General features: G+C 39.1%; 1 protein-coding gene across 6 annotated transcripts in view; it reads left to right on the forward strand.

Annotated features, from left to right (window-relative positions):
* fndc3a.L (fibronectin type III domain containing 3A L homeolog) overlaps positions 1–25,045 on the forward strand; it is a 102,365-nt gene that overhangs the window by 67,529 nt on the left and 9,791 nt on the right. For all 6 annotated transcript variants that reach the window (XM_041582604.1, XM_018247598.2, XM_018247599.2 and 3 more), the window contains 12 exons: positions 3,032–3,189; positions 5,563–5,622; positions 11,448–11,586; positions 13,186–13,239; positions 13,571–13,695; positions 15,033–15,207; positions 16,510–16,596; positions 18,976–19,114; positions 20,393–20,461; positions 21,665–21,783; positions 23,244–23,349; positions 23,489–23,664. In XM_041582604.1, the coding sequence (XP_041438538.1) occupies positions 3,032–3,189; positions 5,563–5,622; positions 11,448–11,586; positions 13,186–13,239; positions 13,571–13,695; positions 15,033–15,207; positions 16,510–16,596; positions 18,976–19,114; positions 20,393–20,461; positions 21,665–21,783; positions 23,244–23,349; positions 23,489–23,664 (1,407 nt within the window). The remainder of the gene's footprint in view (positions 1–3,031; positions 3,190–5,562; positions 5,623–11,447; positions 11,587–13,185; positions 13,240–13,570; positions 13,696–15,032; positions 15,208–16,509; positions 16,597–18,975; positions 19,115–20,392; positions 20,462–21,664; positions 21,784–23,243; positions 23,350–23,488; positions 23,665–25,045) is intronic.

A 25,045-nucleotide genomic window follows, 5' to 3' on the forward strand; every position in this document is an offset into this window, starting at 1 on the left:
GCAGAAAGTGCTATGATTGCACACTGTACCCGGGGAACAGGGAGATTTGGCCAACTGTACAGAGACATTAGTGGAGCTCGTTGAACAACTTCCCAGCTGTTTCTCGTATACAGTAGAGCAGTGATCCCAGTAATCCCCAACCAGTGTCTTGTAAGCAACATGTTTCTCACCAACCTCATGGATGTTGCTCCCAGTGGCCTCAAAGCAGCTGCTTATATTTGAATCCAGGCTTGGAGGCAAGTTTTGATTGCATAAAAACCATGTGTACTGCCAAACAGAGCCTCCTGTAGGCTGCCAGTCCCCATGTCAATAGTAGCTCGTATTTGGCACCACCAGGAACTTTTTTTCATGCATGTATTGTTCTCCAAATCTTTTTATATTTGAATGTGGCTCTTGGGTAAAAAAGGTTGGGGAACACTGCAGTAGAGGGACATACCATAAAACTGGCATAGTATGTATCAGTAAAGTGTCATATGTTTTAACATGTAACAGATTTACCCCCAGTCCAGTAACCAACAGCAGTTTTCAGTAAACAAAAGCCGTTATAGGGCTACATTGACTGTAATAAATAGTCGCAATATGTGTCATTTCAACATACAATTCCTGGGAAGTAGCATCCATACATTTCCCTAAAATAAAGCAGCCAGTGGTAGCCTGCATTGCTGAAATACATATTTAAATTCTGCTAAATGTTTCATTACCTCAGGGACCACACCTGTGCTCAAGTACTTGCTTTTAATCTATGTTTTCTCTCATTTACTCAGTTGCTCCCTGCATCTCATCAGCAGTAGAAATGCAGTTAAATGTAAGGAGCATTTTTGTTAGCTTTGAAAGTTCCTCGTTGGTTGAGTCTCAACACACATGAAAGTAAAGCACACAAAGCATCCAAATCTTTAGAAATTACTTGGAAGTCTGAAGATCCACTTGAAGCTTTCTCTGAAGACCTAAAACCAGCTCTTACTTTTATCTTTGTTTCAATGTTTCTTTGTTGAAAACTAAACAGACACTTAAACAAAAGTCTAGTTACAAAAAAGGTAGAAATTGTCATTTTATAAGTCGATCGCATACTGCTGTAATCAGATAGAAACACTCAAAACACTCAAAACACTCCTAATCAAAACTGCTGACATGAGACATGACAGGGACCGACAGACCACTGCCTCAGTAATCTCATACAGTTTGTTGGTCCCACTACTGCATCTGTTGTTGCAATTCTAGAAAACTTAACTATGGGTGGGCAGATAGACGAGGCATGCGCCTAGCGCTCGCCCTAGATACATTTACGCAGCACCTTAGAGATTGTCCAGCAGTCTCTGCTCCAGTGTGGAGGTTACAGTCTAAGCTCCGTATCACACATAGTAGATCCAATTGTATTAGTTGCCACTTAACCTGCCTGTATGATTTGGTGTGTAGGAGAAAACCGGTGTATCCAGTGGAAATCCACACAGATACAAGGAGAAGATACAAACCCGTTGCAGATTTTGTCCAGGCCGGAATCAAACTAGTTTTATTCCACTTTTGGGAAAATTACACTGTACTGACGGAATTTAGGGCGCAAAAAATAAAAATTGGCAAAAACTGTTTTGGAGACTTTTTTTGGGAGCCCCTCATTGTGGCTATTTTCCAACTTGCAGAGAGAAGTGTACAAGTTTAAAAAAATAATTGTAATTGTGTAGATATTTATATTTCAAAACAGTGATTCTAAACCTGTGGCTCAAAACCCAACATTTAGGTAAGTCTCCATGATCCCATTTATTGAAGCAAAGTGTACTGCTTCTGTAGTCAATAGTAATTAAATAAGGTGCATAATTATTTCTTAACCGATTCTTTGGGGTGACTAACAAACTAAAAAAAACACTGTTATTCTTAAAATGCTTGCGCACAACCCAAGACCCCTGTGTCTGTCAAAAGCATTTGCCAAGTAACTGCTCACACTGTATATAATACCTAAATATTGCAATAAATTTGCATAACTGCATTCTAACTAGTTCATATTCTTGTGGAAAACTATCAATATGATCAGCTCTATTTTATCTCTGTGATGTTCCGAAGAGCTGCTTTTTTTATTCACTTAGACACGGACTTTCCCAGGGTTTATAATCCGCATTCTCACTGTGATTCTTTGTTCTTTGTAACTTAATGCTGTTCAGAACTGGTAATTTGTCTGAAAGATTGAGCCGAGAGCAAAGCCCAATAGTGGAATAGAGCTATTCCGACATTCCGTAGTGCTGGTGGCGCAGAATCCCTTATGGCAAATGAATGCACAGGCTGCAAGGGTCTCTGGATTCTTTGGCCTTTCCCACAGTCAGTTGCTTTTGTCGACATACCATTGCTGAAGAAGAACCACATTAATAGAGTTGCTAACGGATTTATGCTCTATGTAAAATAAGCACGGATTCTTACAAACTACCATTCATTCAAGCAGTGGCTGGTGTGAATGATGAACAATCTCCATGAAGCACTCTGCTGGCACTATATATTCTAAATATAGGATAATATTTAGGGAAAATGCAATAAAAGTGTCTTCGTATGCTATTCTAACCAATAGCAACCAACCAGTCTGTATCATTTTACTGGGCTGACCTTACCCCGGAAATGACAGAAGTCTGTGCCCTAGCTTTGTACTTACTGCTGCTGGAGCCAATCAGAGACAAGTACACATGGTGCTATAGTGCCCTGGTCATTTCCACCTGTTTTCACTCCTCTACCTACTAGATTGGTTGCTAAAAATCTGAGGCATTGTTCCAATGTTTCGAAGCCAAATAAGGGCATAAGATTTTAGCTGCTTATCAGCCAGTTCAAATCGAAGGAGTCACACTTCTAACTAGTGATCTAAAAGATCAACATACTTGCGTATAGGTATCCAACCAACTGGTTGTAGCCAGATTAAATATTGGTTAAATGATGAGACATTTAGCCAGATAGTGAAAGATAGTAATGGTTTTATGGACACTGATACCAGTTGTTCACTGCTATATTTCTATTTCATTCCTTGCCATGTGTGAGCATGACCTTCCATTTGTTTTTCCAGGCATCAGATATTCAGGCCAGGTCTGTAACATTATCTTGGTCATCACCTTCCAGCCTTATCAGTGAGGAGAATGATGGGACATGCAGCCCTGAAGCATACACTTATGAAATCCTGCTGTCGAGCAGTGGGAAAGATGGAAAGTACAAGGTTGCCTATAGGTAAGTATCTTGTTGTATACTTAAAAGATCAGTAACATAAATTTTTTTTAAATCTTTTTTTTCTTTTTAATGAAAAAAAAACACCAAGACAGTTAAAACATTTAATTTGCAAAGCTTTTATTAAGAAATTACTTCTCGATTCTCTGCATGTGCTGCTCTTCAGAAACGGCGACAAGCCGACAAACCAACGTGCTGCGCTCGATTTCTCCTCCCTGCCTTCTATAGGAGATAGCCAGGGAGGAGAAATCGAGCGCTGCGCGATGGATCATCGCCCTGTAGCCGTTTCTGAAGAGGAGCGCATGCAGAGAATCGGGAAGTAATTTCTTAATAAAAGCTTTGCAAATTAAACGTTTTAGTGGTGTTGTTTTCTTCGTTAAACAGAAACAAACTTTTTTTTAAAAAAAAAAATTGTTACTGGTCCTTTAAAGAAATACTGTCATGGGAAAAGAAATAACAGTGCTTCTCCAGCAGAATTCTGCACGTTTCTCAAAAGAGCAAACAGATTTTTTTATATTTAATTTTGAAATCAGACATGGGGCTAGACATATTGTCAGTTTCCCAGCTGCCCCCAGTCATGTGACTTGTGCTTGGATAAACTTCAGTCACTCTTTACTGCTGTACTGCAAGTTGCAGTGATATCACCCCCCAACCTTTCCCCTCCAGCAGCCTAACAATAGAACAATGGGAAGGTAGCAGCTCCCTAACACAAGATAGCAGCTGCCTGTTAGATATAAGAACAGCAAATCCAGGTCCCAGGTTTCATTGAGTAGGAGAAACAACAGCCTGCCAGAAAGCAGTTCAATCCTAAAGTGCTGGCTCTTTCTGAAAGCACATGACCAGGCAAAATGACCTGAGATGACTGCCTACACACCAATATTACAACTATAAAAAAAATACACTTGCTGGTTCGGGAATGAAATTTTATATTGTAGAGGGAATTATTTGTAGTGTAAACAGTGTCATTTAGAAACAAAAACAAAATCATGACAGAATCCCTTTAAGCCAGTTTAGTTTTATTGTGCTTTCATCTGACTAGTGGAAATACCCAGAGGTGCTTGTGTTTGTGTTGAGAATAATGTATACCCTATTATAAATTGAAAAGGGTGTTATAAGCTTCCAAGAAGTTCCATGGCCACTAAAGGTCATTAAGCAGCTAACATCATTATGCATGGATAGACCCTGTGCTGTATATGATGTATAAATGCTGCTTAGTAATGTCATCCACAGTGATCAGTGCATTGTGATAGAATTTGTCACAATAATGTTACCCTTTTGTAAAATATGAGGATATTTGAAGACATCCCGGAGTTCCTTGAGCAGTATAAAAGGCTTTTGGCCTCATGATTTATATGGTTGTGGGACATCTTAGTGATTTAGAATAGCCTTATATTTTACAATAGGGGGTGCATGACCCATACTATACATCTTATCAGTTTATAACTTAAAGTGACAACACACTGAGAAGTAATGTAAATGCAGCATCACACTCTAAAGTTATTGATCTAGTTACAACAGATTGCCCCTCTTCCTGTATATGGTGCTTCGTAATGCATTATTCATTATAATCTACATCTTTGGGTCCAGGACCGGAGTTGTGGAAAGACCACAAAGGCCCGGGCCTAGGGCAGCAGAATTTTAGGGTGGCGGCATGCTGCCCAACCACACCCATATTGGTTCAGAAGCACTGGAGATTCGCAGGAGATACAATCATTTTTAAAAATTCATGTGCACCAATCCCCAGTACTCTGGACCCGATGATGAAAATTTGCGCATGTGCCCAAAGAAAGATTATGAACAGCAGTGGGCCTAGGGGTGCTGTTATGTAAATCTGGCCCTGTTTGGGTCACTTGCAAAAAACAGACTAATAAAGGGAGTAGATACTTATTAGTTTATTTACAACACATAGTATTATTTTGTGCAACTGCATATTGTATTTTAGGTCTCTTTGACTTTTGTGTTGCTGTATTGACAGAAGGTGGGGCTGTTGCCCAATTTCTACTTGTGACTCTTCTACTTGTGACTTTGCAGCTAAAGTTTGACAACTATCCGTGTTTTCTGACAGATAAACAACACTCAGACCCTGGTAGTTGCACTTGAACATAAATATGTCCAGCTGATGAAAATAAAAAACATTCTAGTCATTTTGAGACCAGTTATTTTGCTGTTTTCAACTCGTTATTCAACCGAAGTCTTCTTCAAAGAAAAATAACCTCTTTCATCTCCTCTCAACATTTTTATATAAAATATTATGATTACATTTAACAAATGTCACTTATATATCACACTGTGATTTTTTTTTTTTAAAAAAAGGCTGGATTTGACATATTTCAATTAAATATTTACTTCTTATAAAATATTGCCTTTTCTTTGCAGTGGAGAAAAGACTAGTGTTACCATGGATGACTTGAGACCTGCAACAGATTATCATGCAAGGTAAGGCATTGCTACTGCTTGCATAATTTGATTTTACTTTTTCATTGATAACAGAGTATCTTTCATGGAAAATGATGTTGGTATATTTGCTTAAGCACAGGGTCATCTTACCTGTGCCCTACCTGTGCTAGGCAAACCATAATGTTATGACAAACAAAGTTTCTGAAAATCTCATGTGCCTGCTATGTTTTATAAAAGCTTTCAAGGGGTGCTCCAACCAGGGGACCAGAGCTTGACTCCACGCAGAGATGTCGCTTTAGGCAGGAGCAATGCTCTTTCTAAGGGGGGTGCTCATACGTGGCCAGTGCACACAACAAATTGTGGTGCGCACAAAGAATTTTTTGTTAAAGGAAAACTATACCCCCAAAATGAATACTTAAGCAACAGATAGTTTATATCAAATTGAATGACATATTAAAGAATCTTACCAAACTGGAATATATATTTACTTAAATATTGCCCTTTTGCATCTCTTGCCTTGAACCATCATTTCGTGACTCTATCTGTGCTGCCTCAGAGATCACCTGACCAGAAATACTACAACACTAACTGTAACAGGAAGAAGTGAGGAAGCAAAACGCAGAACTCTGTCTGTTAATTGGCTCATGTGACCTAACATGTGGTTTGTATGTGTGCACAGTGAATCTTACGATCTCCGGGGGCGGCCCTTATTTTTTAAAAAGGCAATTTTCTATTTATGATTACCCAATGGCACATACTACAAAAAAAGTATATTATTATGATAATGGTTCATTTACATGAAGCAGGGTTTTACACATGAGCTGTTTTTCTCAGTATCTTTTAATAGAGACCTACATTGTTTGGGGGGTATAGTTTTCCTTTAAAACACAAAATTTTCTGACCTGAGCACAGGGTTTAAAAACTGCTTTCAAGGGGTGCTCCAAGCAGGGGACCAGAGCTTGACTCCACGCAGAGATGTCATTTTGGGCAGGGAGCAATGCTCTTTCTAAGGTTGGTGCTCATTCGTGGCCAGTGCACACAACAAATTGTGGTGCGCACAAAGAATTCTTTGTTAAAACACAACATTTTCTGACCTGAGCACAGGGTTTAAAAACTGCACACAAAAGTTTAAAATGTGTGCACGAAAGAATAGTTTTTTGCGCACATGGCCGAGAAGGAATTTGTGCGAACATTGGCAGGGAGAGTGTGCAACAGACAGCCCTTGGTATAGTAGGGTGAGATGTAGGCAGGGGTGCTGCTTCATGAGGCAAGTTACCAGGGCCAGCCAAAAATCATGGAAACGCTAAGAGACATTTTTAAATGAGAGTTTTGTCTCTTATTTCACCAAGAGTAGGATAAGGGGGACTCATCAATGCATCCCCCTTATCCCGCTCTGCTAAAAGAGTAAAGGCCGGTCATCAGTAATCCTATAGCCCCATAGTGGGGTCCTTATTATTAGTCCACTGTTTGCCTGTCCCCTTTGGGTGTTATGGCCTGTCAACAAGTAAAATGGGGCCCCAATGGAAAAAAATAGCCCTGTGCATGCACTCCCCTGATTGACAACTCCCTAATTATGGCAAAATTCCACCCACAGTCTTCAGAAACCCAACCATTTTTTGCGGACTGGGAATAACTTTTGCCCATCTTTCCCCCCCACCTGCCATTGTGCCATTTACTGCAACACCCCTTATACCCTGATGGTGGATCTGCCCAACAATAGAAGAAGCTCAGAGGGTTGACCAGCTATACTTTTTAAGTTATGTGCTCCAACCTTCTGGAATGGTGAACCCCACGAGACAGGAATGTCCACCCTACAACACTCCATCTGTGGTTTAACTATGCTCTGACTATCCTAGAACCAGTGTCGTACTGGGATGCTTTGGGCCCACCAGAAAACCTTAGACTGAGGGCTCACTTTCCAACTATTTTTCCTTCTCTCTTCACTCAACCTCTTTATTCTCCTAGTCTTTTATCTCTACATACTATACTCTATTTTTTCCATTATTTAGCCCCTTAAAGAAATAGGGCATGACCATGAAATAGGCAAAATAGTTAGAAGCACCAGGAGTTTTCCTGTTATCCCGGTGGGCCAGTCTGGCACTGCCTAGAACTTGTAGTTTAACCACAGTACGGGATTCTTGGGGGTTTCATGGGAGCTTTAGTTTAACCACTGTTAGAAAGCCCAAGTTGCATGACCTTAACGTGTTATATGATTTTCAAAAGAAAATTGACAGATCTGCTCCAAATAGTCTTCAGTTTGCTAACCTGTTGTGGTTTGTTCTTGTCAGGAGTTTCTTGGCTATCCAAAGCTTTTGTTTATCTTCTTGTTTCACTCTTTCAAATTGTGATCATTACAGTGAAACAGATGGCTCTTTCATTCAAACAACAAAATGCATCTAATGTTTGCTTAAAAAAGCGAGAAATTAAATATTGGCTTCAAACCGGTTACTGGAAACAATAGCACGGATGTACTGATTACATTCTTTTGTTGCACTGCATATCAGAAGTATCACCTCCCCCCCCCTTTATTCAGTATGTGGTATCTGTGTGCAGTAGCCAGGAAGGGGCTGCCCAAATCTCGTCTGTGCAATCTTAGGTGAAAGTGTGCTATACAACTTGATTAAAAAGCAGATGTATATTGACAGGTCTCTAGTGATTGAATGGTTCTTCATCATAATAAAACATTCAAGTCTTCAGATACCTACTAGCTGTTTTTAAATTGTAACGCCTTCTATAAGTTAAGCAGTAAGTGGGAAGGCAATACAAATGAAATATCAAAATATTTTTCTTCTGCACACTTCATAATAGCACTTTTGTATTGTATGGATACAATTTGCCTCCTGTAAAATAGATACATGAGAAACTAGAATGGCATTTATTTATTTTGCTGTTTTAATTATGTACTTTCATAAGTTCTTCCCTTAATGAATCTTTTGTCATGGGATCCTTACTGCATAAGTGAAAGAATAGGGGGCAAAATTACTTACCTCCGAAGTTGCGCCAGTCGTGACTTTGCTGCACTTCCCAGGCGTAGATTCACCAGGCCTGTGCAAATTCACAAAGATCTCAAGATGTGCACAAGTTTGTTTGCGAAGTTGCGCCAGCGATGTTATGATCAGCAGTTCGAAGTTATTCTAGCGATCGGAAATTTGCATACGGCGTGCAGTTAAAGTACAATGGCCGTATATGCAGCAGAAAACACATTACACTACACAAGGCCAGGGAACCTTAGTAAATGTATTCTAATGCCCTACACATGTGCCCACAGTATAGTTTAGGTGCCATATGTTATCAAATGTAGGGGGTACCCTAAAAAAAATTCAATCTTTTTCAGCCTATCACCCTATGAAAAGTAAAAGACGCCAATGTTTTTTTGAGACTTAGAAAAAATTTCAACTTTTTTTGAACCATCCCTATCTACTCTATTGCAAAGTAAAGTCTGGCACAAGAGGTAACATTCACGAAAATCCGCAAATTAGTGAATTAGCGTAATTACGTCCTTTCGCTATAGTGCAACATTGTCTGGCATAAGGGTGCGAAGTAGCGCTAGAGTAGGTCCACTTCGCTAGCGAATTTACACCAGCACCCATTAATAAATAAGTGGAAAAATGACGTTACGCTGGGGAATTTTCGCTAGCGTTAGCCACTTCACCCTTTAGTAAATTTGCCCCTAGGTCTTTGTTCTTTAGATGCATCAACCCACTTAACAATATAATAGTAGCTTTTAAAGACATTCTCCATCAGTGTGGTCTAACATATAGGTTTGTACTAGAAAATCATGTGCATGATTTATGCACAAATTGCAAATTAGGATTAGGTTCGGCTGGGCATAAGCATTCTGCCGAATCCGAATCTTGCTAAAAAAGGCAGAATCCCGAACCGAATCCTGGATCCGGTGCATCCCTAGTTGTAAGATTGTTGTATCTTTAGGCTGTCCATCTGCAGACCCACAAACTAGCTGAAGTATTATCACATAAGGAGTCCATAGATGTCTGTGTATGATAAAGTGACTTTGTGTGATCCAGCAGGAGCATATAACATGTTGGCAAGTTAGTAAAGTGCCTAGTGTCCTCACTTATATTTTTTAAAGGTAACTATGACTTGCCCTTGGACTGGATAATTTCCCTATGCACTGTACCTGTTAATTTGTTTCCCTGAATCTTTATTCTATAACCATCGATAGGGGCAAAGGCTCACTCCACACTACTGCTTCTACAAAAATGAGCATTTTATTTTAGTGAGATCACAGTAGCAAACGTTTTGGGGACACCCCCCTTCATCAAGTGTTCTTATAAAGTGTATAAAAAGGAAAGTTATTTAGAGGGGAGGGTAACAAACTCCACCCATTGTGACCCAGGTGATGACATTATAATACATGTCAAACTGCTGCAACACCTTTGCATACATCCTATTCTTATAATACTTTTAAAGCATTCAAGGTACCTTCACCAATTCAATCGTCCATATAGCTGCATGGTAGTCCATTGTGGTCCTATACACCCAGCAATAGAAGATTGTCGTGAAAAATACATTTTAGTGTACTCAAGTAAAATTACAGTTCATTATTCTAGATTATATGTACAGTGATTAATAAGCCTGATATTGAAACTATTTTGTTTCTTTATTAAAGGGGTGGTTCACCTTTAAATTAACTTTCAGTATGTTCTAGAATGTCCAATTCTAAGCAACTTTTTCAATTCGGATTCATTTTTATTTAGTACAGTTTTCAATACTTCTTCTTCTGACTATTTCCAGCTTTCAAATGGGGGTCACTGACCCCATCTAAAAAACAAATGCTCTGTAAGGCTACAAATGTATTGTTATTGTTACTTTTTATTACTTATCTTTCTATTCAGGCCCTCTCCTATTCATATTCCAGTCTCTTATGTAAATCAATGTATGGTTGCTAGGGTAATTGGACCCTAGCAATCAGTTTGCGGAAATTGTAAACTGGAGAGGTGCTGAATATAAAGCTTAATAATGCAAAAACCAAAAATAATAAAACATGAAAACCCAATGGCAAATTGTCTCAGAATATCACTCTCTACATCATACTCTCTTCATTTAAAGGCGAACAACCCCTTTACCCAATTTTATTTTTAACCTAGTTGATTTTAATTTCTGTACAAAATTGGGCCCATGAAGACACAGCCATACTCTCTGTGATTTAAGCAATATCATCAGACTGGAAGCAGCCCACAAACTTTCATACAAATTGACTTTTCAGCATAAAGAGATATCGGTTCCTTCAGTTTCTATTTCAGTGCTTATAGCCCACAAACCGTTTGAAGCAATTACACTTGGACAAAGTAAACTGTGATGATCCTTATATGACACTATGTTCTGTACTCCAATAAAAGAGCTTCCTATTAAGAGCTACATCTAGAAACATATTTTGGAGAGTATCCCTTCAGGGAAGGTTCTGTACTGAAAACAGACTGTTTTTATATTCAACCCGTTAATCCTTGTGCCCTTCCTTCTGGTCTATGGGGTTGATGCTGGTCTTTTCAGAAACATTGATTATCAGAAAACATTTGTTAAGTTCCTGCATTGACTGCTACAGCCAACTATTATTATCAATATCTTATACCTTTTAAAAGCAGTGATAAAATATATATTTTTTTGTTTGCTTAACATCTTGTAAGCCAGAGGCAGTATAAATTGTGTAAATGGCATTCACACGCACAGTATAGTCCAAGCACTGCTGTAAAGTGTTGACAGTCTGTTGGCCCTGCTGAATCTCAGCATTTTACCTGGAACATTTTTGCATTGCATTTGTGCTGGATTTGCAGTTTAGCTTTATATTTTTTTATATAAAAATACTACAATTCACAAGTCTTCATTTGTTGTTTGTTACTCTTTAGAGTTCAGGCTGAGTCTAACTGTGTCAAAGGAAGCTTGTCGGAAGAGGCCAGTTTCACCACTCTGAGCTGTGAACCAGAAACACCAAATAATCCACGAATAACTAATCGGACCAAAAATTCACTCACTCTCCAGTGGAAGGTAATCTTAGCAAAGCAAACTGCTCTGATGACTTTGTCAGTCCCTCTCTGTATCTGTACTCTTTTTGTATGTTTAAACATAGCTATGTATTTTAATATGTTGTGCATTTAAGAAAAAAGCCCCTACCTAGTAAGCAAGATAGTCCCCCCTCCCTGCTTCCCCTCGCATAGTTCAATAGGTCTCAAAATGTCCTTACATTTTTTTCCACCTAACAGTGCAGAGTAAGCGCACTGTAGCAGAACACCACACTGGCTTATGCACAATTGGAGCATTCTTCCTGAGAGTACTGACTGTGCATCAAAAATGCCAGAAATTGCAGAAGAGGAATCAAATTGATGAAGACAACCCAAATTGCTGAAGAGGACCCAAGAGGCCCCGAAGAGGACCAAAGAGGCCCCAAGAGGCCCCAAAGAAATCCAAAGAGGCCCCAAAGAAATCCAAAGAGGCCCCAAAGAAATCCGAAGAGGCCCCAAAGAAATCCGAAGAGGCCCCAAAGAAATCCGAAGAGGACCTGAAAAAAAAACGAAGATTCGGAAGATGCCGCCCACAAGCTCTGTTGCTCTTACTCTGCACTCTATTTTATACTTTAAGTATGCGCAGATTAAGCGCACTGTAACAGAACACCACACTGGCTTATGCGCAATTGGAGCATTCTTCCTGAGAGTACTGACTGTGCATGCTCCAAAAATGCCAGAAATTGCAGAAGAGGAATCAAATTGACAAAGAGGACTCGAATTGATGAAGAGAACCCAAATTGCCGAAGAGGACCCAAGAGGCCCCAAAGAAATCCGAAGAGGCCCCAAAGAAATCCAAGAGGACCTGAAAAAAAACGAAGATTCGGAAGATGCCGCCCACAAGCTCTGTTGCTCTTACTCTGCACTCTATTTTATACTTTAAATTATTTGAATTTTCAATGGCCATTTCTTCCTTTGTCATTGATTGCATCCTATCTGAATCATAATGATGACCACAGGCCGGATCATCAAACAGATGACTTGTTGTTATGTAATTAAAGCAAAGTGGTTTGATTTTCTCATCTAAACCATAACATGGCCTTATCAGTGCAACAGTTGTGCACCATAAATAATTTGTTTCTAAGGCCTTTATTACTGGAGTTGATATTAAAGTGAAGCCCATACTGTTATCTTATTTTATTTCTGTGATGTTGTCTCAAACAAGTCTGTGCAATGGGCAATAGGCAGATTACATGTTTCTTTTACGTCAGTGAATTTTTTATTACTGGCTGAGTGGAAAGCTGTGTTTGGTAATGTTATATGCTCCTGCAGAGCAATGCTTTGTTATATAATGTATTTTTCAGTAACCTTGTTAGAGGCTCATGAGCAACTGATGTACTGAAAGTAAATAAACTGTACAAAGGGAGTTTGCTTCCCTAAAGGCACCCTTGCCCTCTTCCTATTTCTCTGGTAAAATAAGTGTTTCAGGAGCTGGGTAAACAGTATGCAATCGATGATGTGTATAATCAAATGATTGGCTGGTTTGATAATTTCCTACTCCTAAACTTGTGTTGTAAGTATGCTATATTATATAGGTATTATAAACTTTGGTTAATAACCGATTTTCTCTTTAATTTTATTTAAGGCATCATGTGACAATGGCTGTAAAATAGACCGTTATCTTCTGGAATGGGATGAAGTAAGTCATGTCTTTTCACCATCAACACACCAACAACACAGAGATTTCCTTTAATGCATATGTACTTTTATACACGTGATTGTTACTCCTATGTTTCAACCTTAAATGCTAATGCTAGCCAGTGACTCAATGCACAGAATCTATTCATTTGTAAAAGTCTGTTGTACTGTGCCCAATGTATATACTTGGCACTTAAGTATAATTTTTTTAACTTTTATTGTTGTTATTGTTATCCTATAATATATTCAATTGTGTATTATACATTTCTCTGGTGTATTTTTAATGCAAATGCTTGTTATTTAAATTTCCCTTTGCTATACTATTACTACAGGGAAAAGGAAACAAGGAGTTCTGCCAGTGTTACGATGGACCACAGAAGCAGTTTAGGTTAACAAAGTTGTCACCAGCTATGGCATACACGTTCAGACTTGCAGCAAAAAATGATATGGGCACGAGGTAAAGTGCCTTTTTTTTGTCACCCCACTTATTATTTTCTCTATACTGTAGTAATCTGTACTCTGCTGAGATGAACAGTGTAGGAAGCAAGGGCTCTCTGTAGTACACTACCTATAGGTAGTCCTCAGCTCAGGCTGAGGCATTGCTGTGTCCAACCAGGGTCTGTTGGGAAATAGATTTTTGAAAACATACCGCAATCAATTTATGTGTTTATGTAATATCCTTTATAAGTGTCCCTATCCCTAGAACCCACCACAAACATTTATGGCCCCATACTGTACATTTAAAGAAAAATAAATACACAATTGAAGGGAAACTATTGTAGTACAAAATCGCACCATTGTACAGGTATGGGATCCCTTGTCCAGAAACCCGTTATCCCGTCATCTCCCATAATCATTTATAGCAAATAATCCTACGTTTTAGAAATGTTTTCCTTTTTCTCTGTAATACTAAAACAGTAACTTGTACTTGTACTGATCTGCATGAGTTCATATTGGTGGCAAAAATGCTATTGTGTTTAATGTTTACACATTTTTAGCAGACATAATGGGGCAATTAATTACCGTCTATGCCTTAGACATAGAGGTGTGGCAAGCAATTAAATTCACTTTCCATTCAGCACTTCCTAGGTGTCACTGCTCTCCCCACATTCCCCAGCCAGCACATAGAGATGGACATGAGGTTCTCTATTCTGGCGCACAAACAAGATTTTGAGATGATGGAAGGCTTGCCTTAATAACTGTGTCCACAAAATGGCTTCTGCCTGCTTGCTATAATTATGAGTTCCCAGACTGATGGAAACAAGATTTGAATAATTTATACAGTGTTGTTAAAGTTAATTTTGCTTGACTAACATGATAAAATAGGATTTGGAATCATTTTTTGGGTGACGGGTCCCCTTTAAAAAAAAATTACCCTAAAATGCAGAGCAGCACAGTGAAGCTCCAGGGCACCATCTTCCACTGCTTTGTATTCTTTCGGGGGCTCAACGCCTACACAAAGCTTGCAGGAACATGCGCAGTTGGACCAAGCCAGGAATCAGCTTTCAATGCACATGCTGAAATTGCCATTGAGTCCTGAAAGAATATGAAGCAGCGGAAGATGGTGCCCGGGAGCTCCGCTGCTCTGCATTTTAGGGTTGGATTTTTAGGGTCAGGTTGTTTTTTTTTTTTTACTAATGCACAGTGTGGGGTGGGAGAGGGGCAATAGCAGGCAGTTTAGAAGGGCTTTTGATACGGGGGTTTAGTTCTCCTTTAAAATTGTTTATAGTCTATCAAGAAATACTTAGGGGTATCTGGTTCCTCCCAGTAATATCTGTCTTTTTGTTTCCACAGTGGTTTTAGTGAAGAAGTTGAGTTTTACACCTCAGGCAGTGCTCCTACCATGCCAGCAAGTCCCACACTAAATAAAGCAGGAATAAGTTGGTTATCTATGCAGTGGACTAAACCCTCAGGTACACCATCTGATGAAGGGATTTCTTATATTTTGGAAATGGAAGACGAAACTTCGGTATGTGCTGTTAACAAGTCTTTCATCTGTTTTTGACTTAGATACTCTTGTTTCATTCCAACACAGATCCATTTATTTTGTGGCCATTGTGTTACTTCCATTTCACAGTTGAAAACTTGATCAATGTGATCATTATACTTCTTCTAAACTACTTCTTAATATGTATGGCCCTCCTTCAATCTGGCTAGTAAACTGTGATTCTCCCAGAGCTAAGTTAGGTTCTGTTATGTTTGTAGATAAATGTTTAATACACTGTACCTAATGGGGCTATGCAATATCTATTACAGATTGAAGTGCAGCTAAAGCTCCAAAAAATGGTTTATTTAAAATACATTTATGGCATATAACTACTACTGCTTTTTTTTATCAATCAGCCATGCTGTCACAAGATAGAGCCATTTGTGGCCCTTGTTTTTGGGTGCTGTTTGTTTACAGTGCCAGGGACTTGGAGATGGTGCCATGGAGGAGCCAACAAGGCAAATAGGGCTGCACAGATGACTAACATAACAATAATTAAAATAAACTATGTTTATTGGGGAATTTAGCTGCCTTCAGCGTGTTGCAGATGGAAGCAGTTTACACCTGGTCTTCAGTTTTTATATTTTTACAATACAATATTTTTTTTTTTGCAAAACAATTTGTGCCCTAAATGCAGTTTGTTTTGTAAATTACATAGGCCCATTATGTTTATAACAGTAGGTCCAAGAGCCAGATGTTATGATCTTCCCATTTTGACCTACAACTCGGGCTGTCAAATTGTACAGATTTGCTTAATTGCTGACCTGGATGCACTTTGACATTGTTTATAATGTAAATGTTAGATTTGTGCTAAGCTTGTGCAACAGTAAGTAGACTGGAATGTCTTGGGGATGGGGTTAGCGAGTTAGTTGGAGTAATAAAATTTGTAATTGGTCCAAGTAACCCTGAAGGTTTAGGAGATGGCCCGCGGGTGTAGCAAGTGGATTTCGGAAGCAAACAGCTACGAGATAGCTTGGGTCTTATATATTCTTAATCTACTCTATTTTATTCTCTTTTTCTTTTCACTTTTCTATCTATTTATATCTATGGTATTGTATTATTTTTGTAAAATCTGTTTAAAAATAAAAAAAAAAGCTTGTGCAACAGTAAGTAGACCTCTTTATACAGTTTATTACAGTTTATTTGAAGAACTATTTTGAGTTGTATAATTTATAATGAACTTGTTTTCCCAAGGCTTTGTTTTTACATGTGGTAGTTAACTTTGTATTTGTTCTTTTAAATCTGTTTTCTATTAAAAATCATTCTTTGCTATTCTATTTGTAGGGTTATGGATTTAAGCCAATATACAATGGGGATGATCTTACATTTACAGTGAAAAACCTTAGAAGAAGTACAAAATATAAGTTTAGGGTAAGTTATTTTTACATTATACAACAAATTATTTTCCATCTCACGAACCGTAACAAAATATAACTATGTGATGGCTCTTATAAAAATTTACATTTAGCATAACTTGTGTGCTTTAAATGCCTGTTTCTCTTACCGACATCAACAATAACACTTCTATCAAACCATAAAGGTTTGGTTATATGATGTCTTTCCTTGCTTACAAGGGGAATATACTTGCATGTATATTTATTAAGCAGCATTTTAAAGAAATCCCATTTTCCTTCTGTGTTTAACCCTGTGAAAAGACTTTCGGGATTTTCTGCCCAATTGATATCTCTCAAGGGCTCATACAGGAGCCTATAAACATGTGACAAAAATACTTATTTTACTTAATTACTTAATTACCCTGCCTCAAATATCATTATTGTTACCGAGCAAAAACTATTTATGCTATATAGTCATATTCAGCACAGTTTGTTCATATTCTCTGCAATTCATCTATTGCTGAACTTGTTTTAAAATACCAAGTTCACCTTGAACATGCGTCATAACACATAGTGCTTATAAAAGAAAACAAGAACAGCTTGCATAAATATAATGTTTATAGAAGCTTTTATGTAATTATTCCCTAGTGTCTCTCCCTCCAGGTTAATATTACTCACTGCATATGTAATGTTTTGTTTAGGATAAATTATGATACGGAGAGCTATTCACTTGACTGTGTGTGGGCTGCCTGCAATCACGGTTGGCATTTTTTTCTTGGCTTTGCCTGTTTTTTCCTGTCTTGCAGGTGGTGTGAATGGCTCAGCCCTGCTTTACATGTTCATTTGTGAAGTTTTTTTTATTAATTTGCATCAACAGTGAGAAGATCTGTACTTTTCAAACAGTACTGTCTGACTGCATTATATTTTTTATTACTTTAAAACACTTTTATTCTTTGATGTTACTGTTCATAGCAATGAGATATTGAGCTGGGACATTGTCAAGATATAGGTGGGAAGACCACCTGGGCATATTGTTTCCATTTGACACAGACTGCGCAATGCAGTTACTTCTCGCTACAACTAAAATGCCATTTCAAAAGTAAAGTGGAGCAAAGAACACATCATGTGTCTTTATTTACCCAATGAGTAGACAAGTTACTTCCTTACAACAGATTAATGGCAGGCACCAGCACTCCAGTTTGACGACGTTGCCATTTATTTATGTTGCTTCAGTTGGATATTATATTTAATTACATTTTCCATTTAAATACTGCATTATATCAGTTAGTATTGAACTATGTGCTACCTTAGCAGCTTCAGATCTAATTAAAAAAAAGATGTCTGTTTAACATCAGCATTGCAAATAATTAATATGTAACATAATGTTAATTATCATTAGCTGACTTTTAATTTCCTATTAGAATTTGTATTTGTATTTGTATTCAGGCATCCCCAACCTTTTTTTTTACCTGTGAGCCAAATTCAAATGTAAATAAAAGTTGAAGAGCAACGTAATCATGCAAAAAGTTCCTGGGTGCCAAATATGGGCTGTGATTGGTAACGCATATGTGGACTGGCAGCCTACAGGAGGTAGAGTCCTGCACCAGGTCGCGTACCCACGGAATACCCGCAAAGTGGTCGGGTTTTGGGCAAAATGTCCCCGATTCTTGGCCATGCAGGCAGTCCGTGTGTAACCCAGCTGGGTACCCAACAAAGGTGCAGACTTGATCCCTCCCACCAACCCTTGTGATTCTTCCAGTTTTTAATTTTTTTGGGAAGATTCGGCACCAAAATTATGTCACTTCTTGTCAAATGTGACTTCACTTCCGTTTTCACGTGCCCTCTGGGTCGGAAGGTTAGTGGGACTATTGCGGGTCAGGTCATGTAGTGGGAACATGCTGGTCAAATTGCGGGTTTGGGTTGCAGGTACAGGTCGGGTGCGGGTTTCATAAAATGGACCCGCACAGGCAGTACACCTGTTTTTTATGCAACCACAACTTCCCCCAAGCCAGGAATTCCAAAATAAGCACTTGCTTTGAGGCCATTGGGAACAACATCCAAGGGTTTGTGGAGCAACCTGTTGCTCATGAGCCACCGGTTGGGGATCACTGCTTTACATAATCTATTTTACTGTTACTTTTATCTGCTATAGTTGATCTGAGGTTATAGCATGTTTATGGCAAAGGGAAATGTTGCAGGTAACCCCCTGATCCAAGTTGTCCATCCAAAACACTCTGGCTCATCTTGAGAGAAGACAATAGTGTGACATGTTTGTGGCTTTACGAACTCATTTATCATATTTACAGGCAGTTGGGTTAATGTCCCAGGTTTTCTTTACAGATCAAATCGTTAAGGGTGGACCCTGAATACCTTTATGTAGTCAAAGTTGAGCACATATATGTTATTGTTCTTATAGGTCATTGCATATAACAGTGAAGGCAAGAGCAGCCCAAGTGAGGTGGTGGAGTTTGTGACTTGTCCGGACAGACCAGGAGCACCCTCAAAGCCTTCTGTCAAGGGAAAGGTCCATGCACATAACTTCAGGATAGTATGGGGTACGTTAAGTCCACATGCATAATACTTCATTGGCTGCTAATAAAATTCCTGACTACTATATTCCACTGTATGTCACTGGTCATTAGAAGTGTACAGAAGGAAAGTCTGGGAAGTCCTTTGTTTGTGGAATAATAGTTTGACTAGTTATATTACTTTTCCCTCTACCTTTACCTTCATGTGGAACCATGTAGTGGCGGAACTACCAGGGGTGCGTGGGATGTGATTGCACAGTGGTGTAACTAAAGTTTGGGGCCCCCTGCAGACAAACATGGTGCCCCCCCTACCTCGGAAAACTAATGAAACACGTGTATAACATATGTATAAACACATGTATAACATTTAAAAAAAAATCCCAGACTTGCCAGTTAGACCACTGCAAATATGTCCAATGATCACTCCATTAACCAGACTTGCCAGTAAAATTACTGCAGAAATGTCCTCTGGGCACTGCATTGATAGATTGAAAGCATTACCTCACCAAGCTGAATATCACACTTTTCTTCTAACTGTGCTTGTCTCTCTCTCTCTCTCTGCCTCTTCCACCTCAGGGAAACTTCAATGAAAAAATCAAACATGGCCGTGCGTTCCACAGGTGGAATGCGTGGCCATCTTTAATTTATTCCAGCCAGAACGGGAAGGTGAGACAGCTCTGTTTAAAACCTGGCAGCAGCCCCTTAGGATATGGGGCCCCCCGCGGTGCTGTCCTGGGGTGCTATTTTTGCCTCTGCGACTGCACCAGGGCACACACCCCCTCGGGGCCCACTGGCGGTTCACAAGATAGAGAATCCGCCATGAAAGTTTGTTTTGGTGGGAGGGCCCAACTGCATGGCCTGCACCCCGGCCCTGAGCGGGTTAGTTACGTTACTCAGACCTTGCAAATGGTGAGATAGAATGCTCAGCTGGAATCTGCTGGTCTCGCCTCCCAACAGGAAATTGAATTTACATAAATGATATTGGGATTTAATTACATTGTCTTTCATTATGAAAAAAAACTATTTGTGGGCAGAGATCTCCTTTTAGGCCAATAGCACAGTTATTATTTTCTCTGCTGGCATTTATCCATGTGACATTGGCCTAAGCCTTGGGCAGTATTTAGCACCCTTCAGCTCTGCAACATTATGGATTTACGACTCCCCCTATCCCCATCATCTAAGCTACCAGAGGGTGTCTAAATAGCAGTTTTTTTTGTTCAGTTCAATCCATTCTGAGGGAAACACTTGAAGCAGTGTTTAGAGTGAGAGTTTGTTGCCTGAACCCAACGCTTTTTGTTTTTATAGATCCACCTAAAGACAACGGAGGAGCAGCGGTCACAAAATATGTTCTGGAAATGTCTGAAGACAGCAATGGTATACATTTTTTTCTCCATTTTCCCATATTATCAGGAATGAAGATCGGTATGGTATTTGTACTTGTAATGAACGTCTTTTGGCCTTGTTTGAAGGAGTAGATCACCATACTGTTTCTCATTTTGTTCATTTTTTTTTTTTTGTTATCAGCCTTTCTTATCTTTTATTCTGCAGATTTTTTTTAAATAAGAGCCCCTAATGTTTTTTGCTAATGTTTCATATAGTACATGTTACTTTGATGCTTTAATTTATCCCTTTAGAACATTATATGGGGAAAAAGTAGTGGCATGAGTTAAAGGGACAGTAACACCAACAATTTAAAGTGTTTTAAAAGAATGACAATTTAATATAGTGTTTCCCTGTACAAGAAAAGCTGGTGTATTTGCTTCAGAAACTCTACATTAGTTTATATAAACAAGCTGCTGTGTAGCCATGGGTGCAGCCATTCAAAGCTGAAAAAGGAGAAAAGGCAAAGAGATGAGCTCTGTAGCATACAATGGGATTCTTTAGAATGTATCTGTTATCATCTGTGTATCCTGTTCTAGAATGGCTGCCCCCATGGCTACACAGCAGCTTGTTTATATAAACTATGGTAGAGTTTCTGCAGCAAACACACCAGTTTTACCAGTGCAGGGCAACAGTACATTATTGTTGTCATTCTTTTTAAACACTTTCATTTGTTGGTGTTAGTTTTCCTCCATGGAGGGATTATTCCTAGGGTGTACTGTATCCAGCACATTGAAATATAATTTTTTTTAAAAAAAAAAGTCCATTGTGTGACCAGAAATGTTATTAAAGGTTATCTATCTCTCTGAAGCCTGGCCCCACGGTACAACAATACATCTCTGTTTTTCATTTACGATTCCCCTTATCTGCACTTGTTGTAGTGCATCAGAGCCATTGCTATTCAATTGTGTGTTATCTTCTCGGTGTCTACATATTAGTCACTCTATTTTCTTTGTTAACAAATGCATACGGTAAGTGCCTGAGATCTTTACCCCGGCAGACCTTAGATGCTGCTTTTGGATTTAGTACTTATGAGTTGATTTAATCAACTGCAGGAAGCTGTTAGCAAGCTTTCCATGTTTTGTCTGTAAACAAATGACTAGGAGACTGGTATGTAAAAACTAGGAGACCAAGATGCGCAGAGCAAAGACAAAAACTGGATCTTTACTAACCAAACATTAATGTTAAATCCTGCAGGAAACAAGTGGGATGTGATATACAGTGGAATGACCCGAGAATACCTGTGTGACCATCTGTGTCCAGGCTCCACCTATCGCCTACAAGTCCATTGCATCAGTGATGGAGGGAAGAGTGCGGTAATGTCACTTACCTTGAAATATAAGGTCCCTAGTTTGCAGAAGCAAAGGGCTAATGACACATGTGTTTGTTCACAGCATAACATGAACCATAGGACTTCTATTCCCATTAATTATAATTAGGGATGCACCAAATCCACAATTTTGGATTCGGCCGAACCACCAAATCCTTTGCGAAAGATTCGGCCGAATACCAAACCGAATCCTAATTTGCATATGCAGATTAGGGGTGGGAAGGGGAAAACACTTTTTACTTCCTTGTTTTGTGACAAAGTCACGCGATTTCCCTCCCCGATACTAATTTGCACATGCTAATTAGTATTTGGATTCAGGTCGGCGGGGCAGAAGGATTCGGCCGAATCCTGTTGAAAAAGCCCGAATCCTACCCAAATCCCGAACTGAATCCTGGATTCAGTGCATCCCTAAATATAATGCCAAGTTATTATTTTTTATCTTTCCCTAAGGTAAAAGGCGTTTACTCATCTGCTTTTTAGTACTCCATTTGCTTAAAGGGATCCTGTCATCGGAGAACATGTTTTTTTTCAAAACGCATCAGTTAATAGTGCTACTCCAGCAGAATTCTGCACTGAAATCCATTTCTCAAAAGAGCAAACAGATTTTTTTATATTCGATTTTGAAATCTGACATGGGGCTAGACATTTTGTCAATTTCCCAGCTGCCCCTGGTCATGTGACTTGTGCCTGCACTTTAGGAGAGAAATGCTTTCTGGCAGGCTGCTGTTTTTCCTTCTCAATGTAACTGAATGTGTCTCAGTGGGACATGGGTTTTTACTATTGAGTGTTGTTCTTAACATCTGCCTGGTAGATCTATCTTGTGTTAGGGAACTGCTATCTGGTTACCTTCCCATTGTTCTTTTGTTTGGCTGCTGGGGGGGGAGGGGGGTGATATCACTCCAACTTTCAGTACAGCAGTAAAGAGTGATTGAAGTTTATCAGAGCACAAGTCACATGACTTGGGGCAGCTGGGAAATTGACAATATGTCCAGCCCCATGTCAGATTTCAAAATTGAATATAAAAAAAATGTTTGCTTTGACTTTATCAAAAGATTCTACTCGTTCAGTGTGAGTTGGTAGCGTATCTGCCTGTGTATGGGGCACTACAATGGGCCTACTGACCAATATCTGGTAGAAAATCAGCCAGATATCAACCGGACAGGTAAAAAAATCTCGTCAGGGTAGATGTCCCCCATTGCCTCATTCGTGCGATCCAGTATCCCTGTTGTTGGCCCTAGGGCCAAACAATCGGATGAAACCGATCTCATCCACCTCAAGCTGGGCATATTGAGTAAAGATACTCATTTGGTGTCGCAAAACGAGCACGCTGAAAGTGAATCAAGTCAATTGACTCAACTTAACAATGGAAAATGTCTTTGATTAATTATCATTTATTATCACAGCAATCACAGTTATAGTGTATTTTTGTGTTTAATGGTGCCTTAGGTATCCGACACCCTGTTAGTGCAGACTCCAGCTGTGTTCCCTGGGCCATGCCAGCCCCCCAGGCTCCAAGGCAGACCAAGAGCAAGAGAAGTGCAAATGAAATGGGGTATAAACATGGTCTTATTTTTCATCTTTTTTACATATGTGCTGTGTCGCTTACATAGTGCAGTGACCAAAAAAATATCTGAAGCTTTCACCTGTGGGTTTCTAGCATTTACTGACTTTTAACTACTGATTTTTTTCAGCACCACCACAGCTGGATGGTGGTTCTCCGGTCACCTGCTACAGCCTGGAGATGTTGCCTGCTGATGCCAATGAGCATAGAGAAGTCTACCAAGGACATGATCTGGAATGCACAGTGGCCAGTCTTCTTCCGGGCAAGGCATACAGCTTTCGACTGCGTGCTGCAAACAAAGCCGGGGTATAGTGCTGCTGCTATAATGTTTCCAATTACAGTAGAACCCCCATTTTGCGTTTTTCAGGGGACCAGAAAAAAATTGTGTAAAATCAGGGAAATGTATTCTGCATAATATATAGGTGGGACCACAAAACAACTATGTAAAATGAGGGAAAACCTAAAATCAGGGGATGAGGTTTCACTGTATACAACAGTGTTTGGATTCTGTACTTGAAACTTTCGCAAGGATTGTGCTGTGTTCCTTTCATAGAATCCTCAATTGTTTGCGGCAAAGTAAATTTTGCATCATCAGGTATACATAGGTTTTACATTGTTTAATGTTGTGCAGTGCAGAAAACTATTTTTTACAATACAGGATACATGAAAGAGATAAAGAAAATGCTGCTCTTAGAAACAAAGACAAGGGTAATGGCTGACAGGAAGATCTGTTGCGCACAACAAAAATGCACAGCTGCGGCAGCAAATGCTTCTCCCACGGCAATAATTGAAGTCGTCTGTAGAAAAACCGACTCTTAACTAGGTACATAGGGCCAGAGCTTTCCTGCATATTTAACATCAAAAAATGTAAGTATTTTAAATGAATGCCAATATAATGTACTGTTTCCCTGCATTGGTGTGTTTGCTTCAGAAACACAACTATAAAAACAAGCTACTGTGTAGCCATGGGGGCAAACAAGGGAAAGTTGTGCTCACCACTAATTTTTAAAAACCATTAGGCGGGGGTGCAATGAGGCTGTGACCACAAAATACATATAGACACATACAAGAGTCCTCTGCACTAAACCAATTATCAATATATTTAAGACAGAGACATTTTGTGTATACTGCTACTGAAAAATGCCTTACCCTTTAAATGCACAAAATGTCTCTGTTTTAAATATATTGATAATGGGTTGAGTGCAGAGGACTCTTGTATGTAGCCATGGGGGCAGCCATTCAAACACAGGATACATAGTAGATGCCAGATAAGTTCTAAAGAATCCCATTGTATAAACAGAACTTATCTGTTATCTGCTGTGTATCCTGTGCCTTTTCTCCTTTTCAGCTTTGAATGTCTGCCCCCATGGCAACTTGTTTATATAAACTATTGTAGAAATTCTGAAGCAAACATTTGAGTTTTACAGTGCAGCAGTACATTATATTTTTATTACTTTAAAACCTCAATTTTACTTTCCCAAGTCATCCCTCATTTTACATTGTTGTTTTGTGATCCCACCTATATATTATAAATAATACATTTCCCTAATTTTACATTTTCCTGGATTTTACCCAATTTTTTCCCCCTGAAAAACGCAAAATGGGGGTTCTACTGCGATAAAATAAAATTTTGCATTTATGATGCTCCATTTTCAATTTTACATTTCGTCTGTTCTATGCAACGTAT

The sequence above is a fragment of the Xenopus laevis genome, chromosome 2L, assembly GCF_017654675.1.
Source record: "Xenopus laevis strain J_2021 chromosome 2L, Xenopus_laevis_v10.1, whole genome shotgun sequence".
NCBI classification, from domain to species: Eukaryota; Metazoa; Chordata; class Amphibia; order Anura; family Pipidae; genus Xenopus; species Xenopus laevis.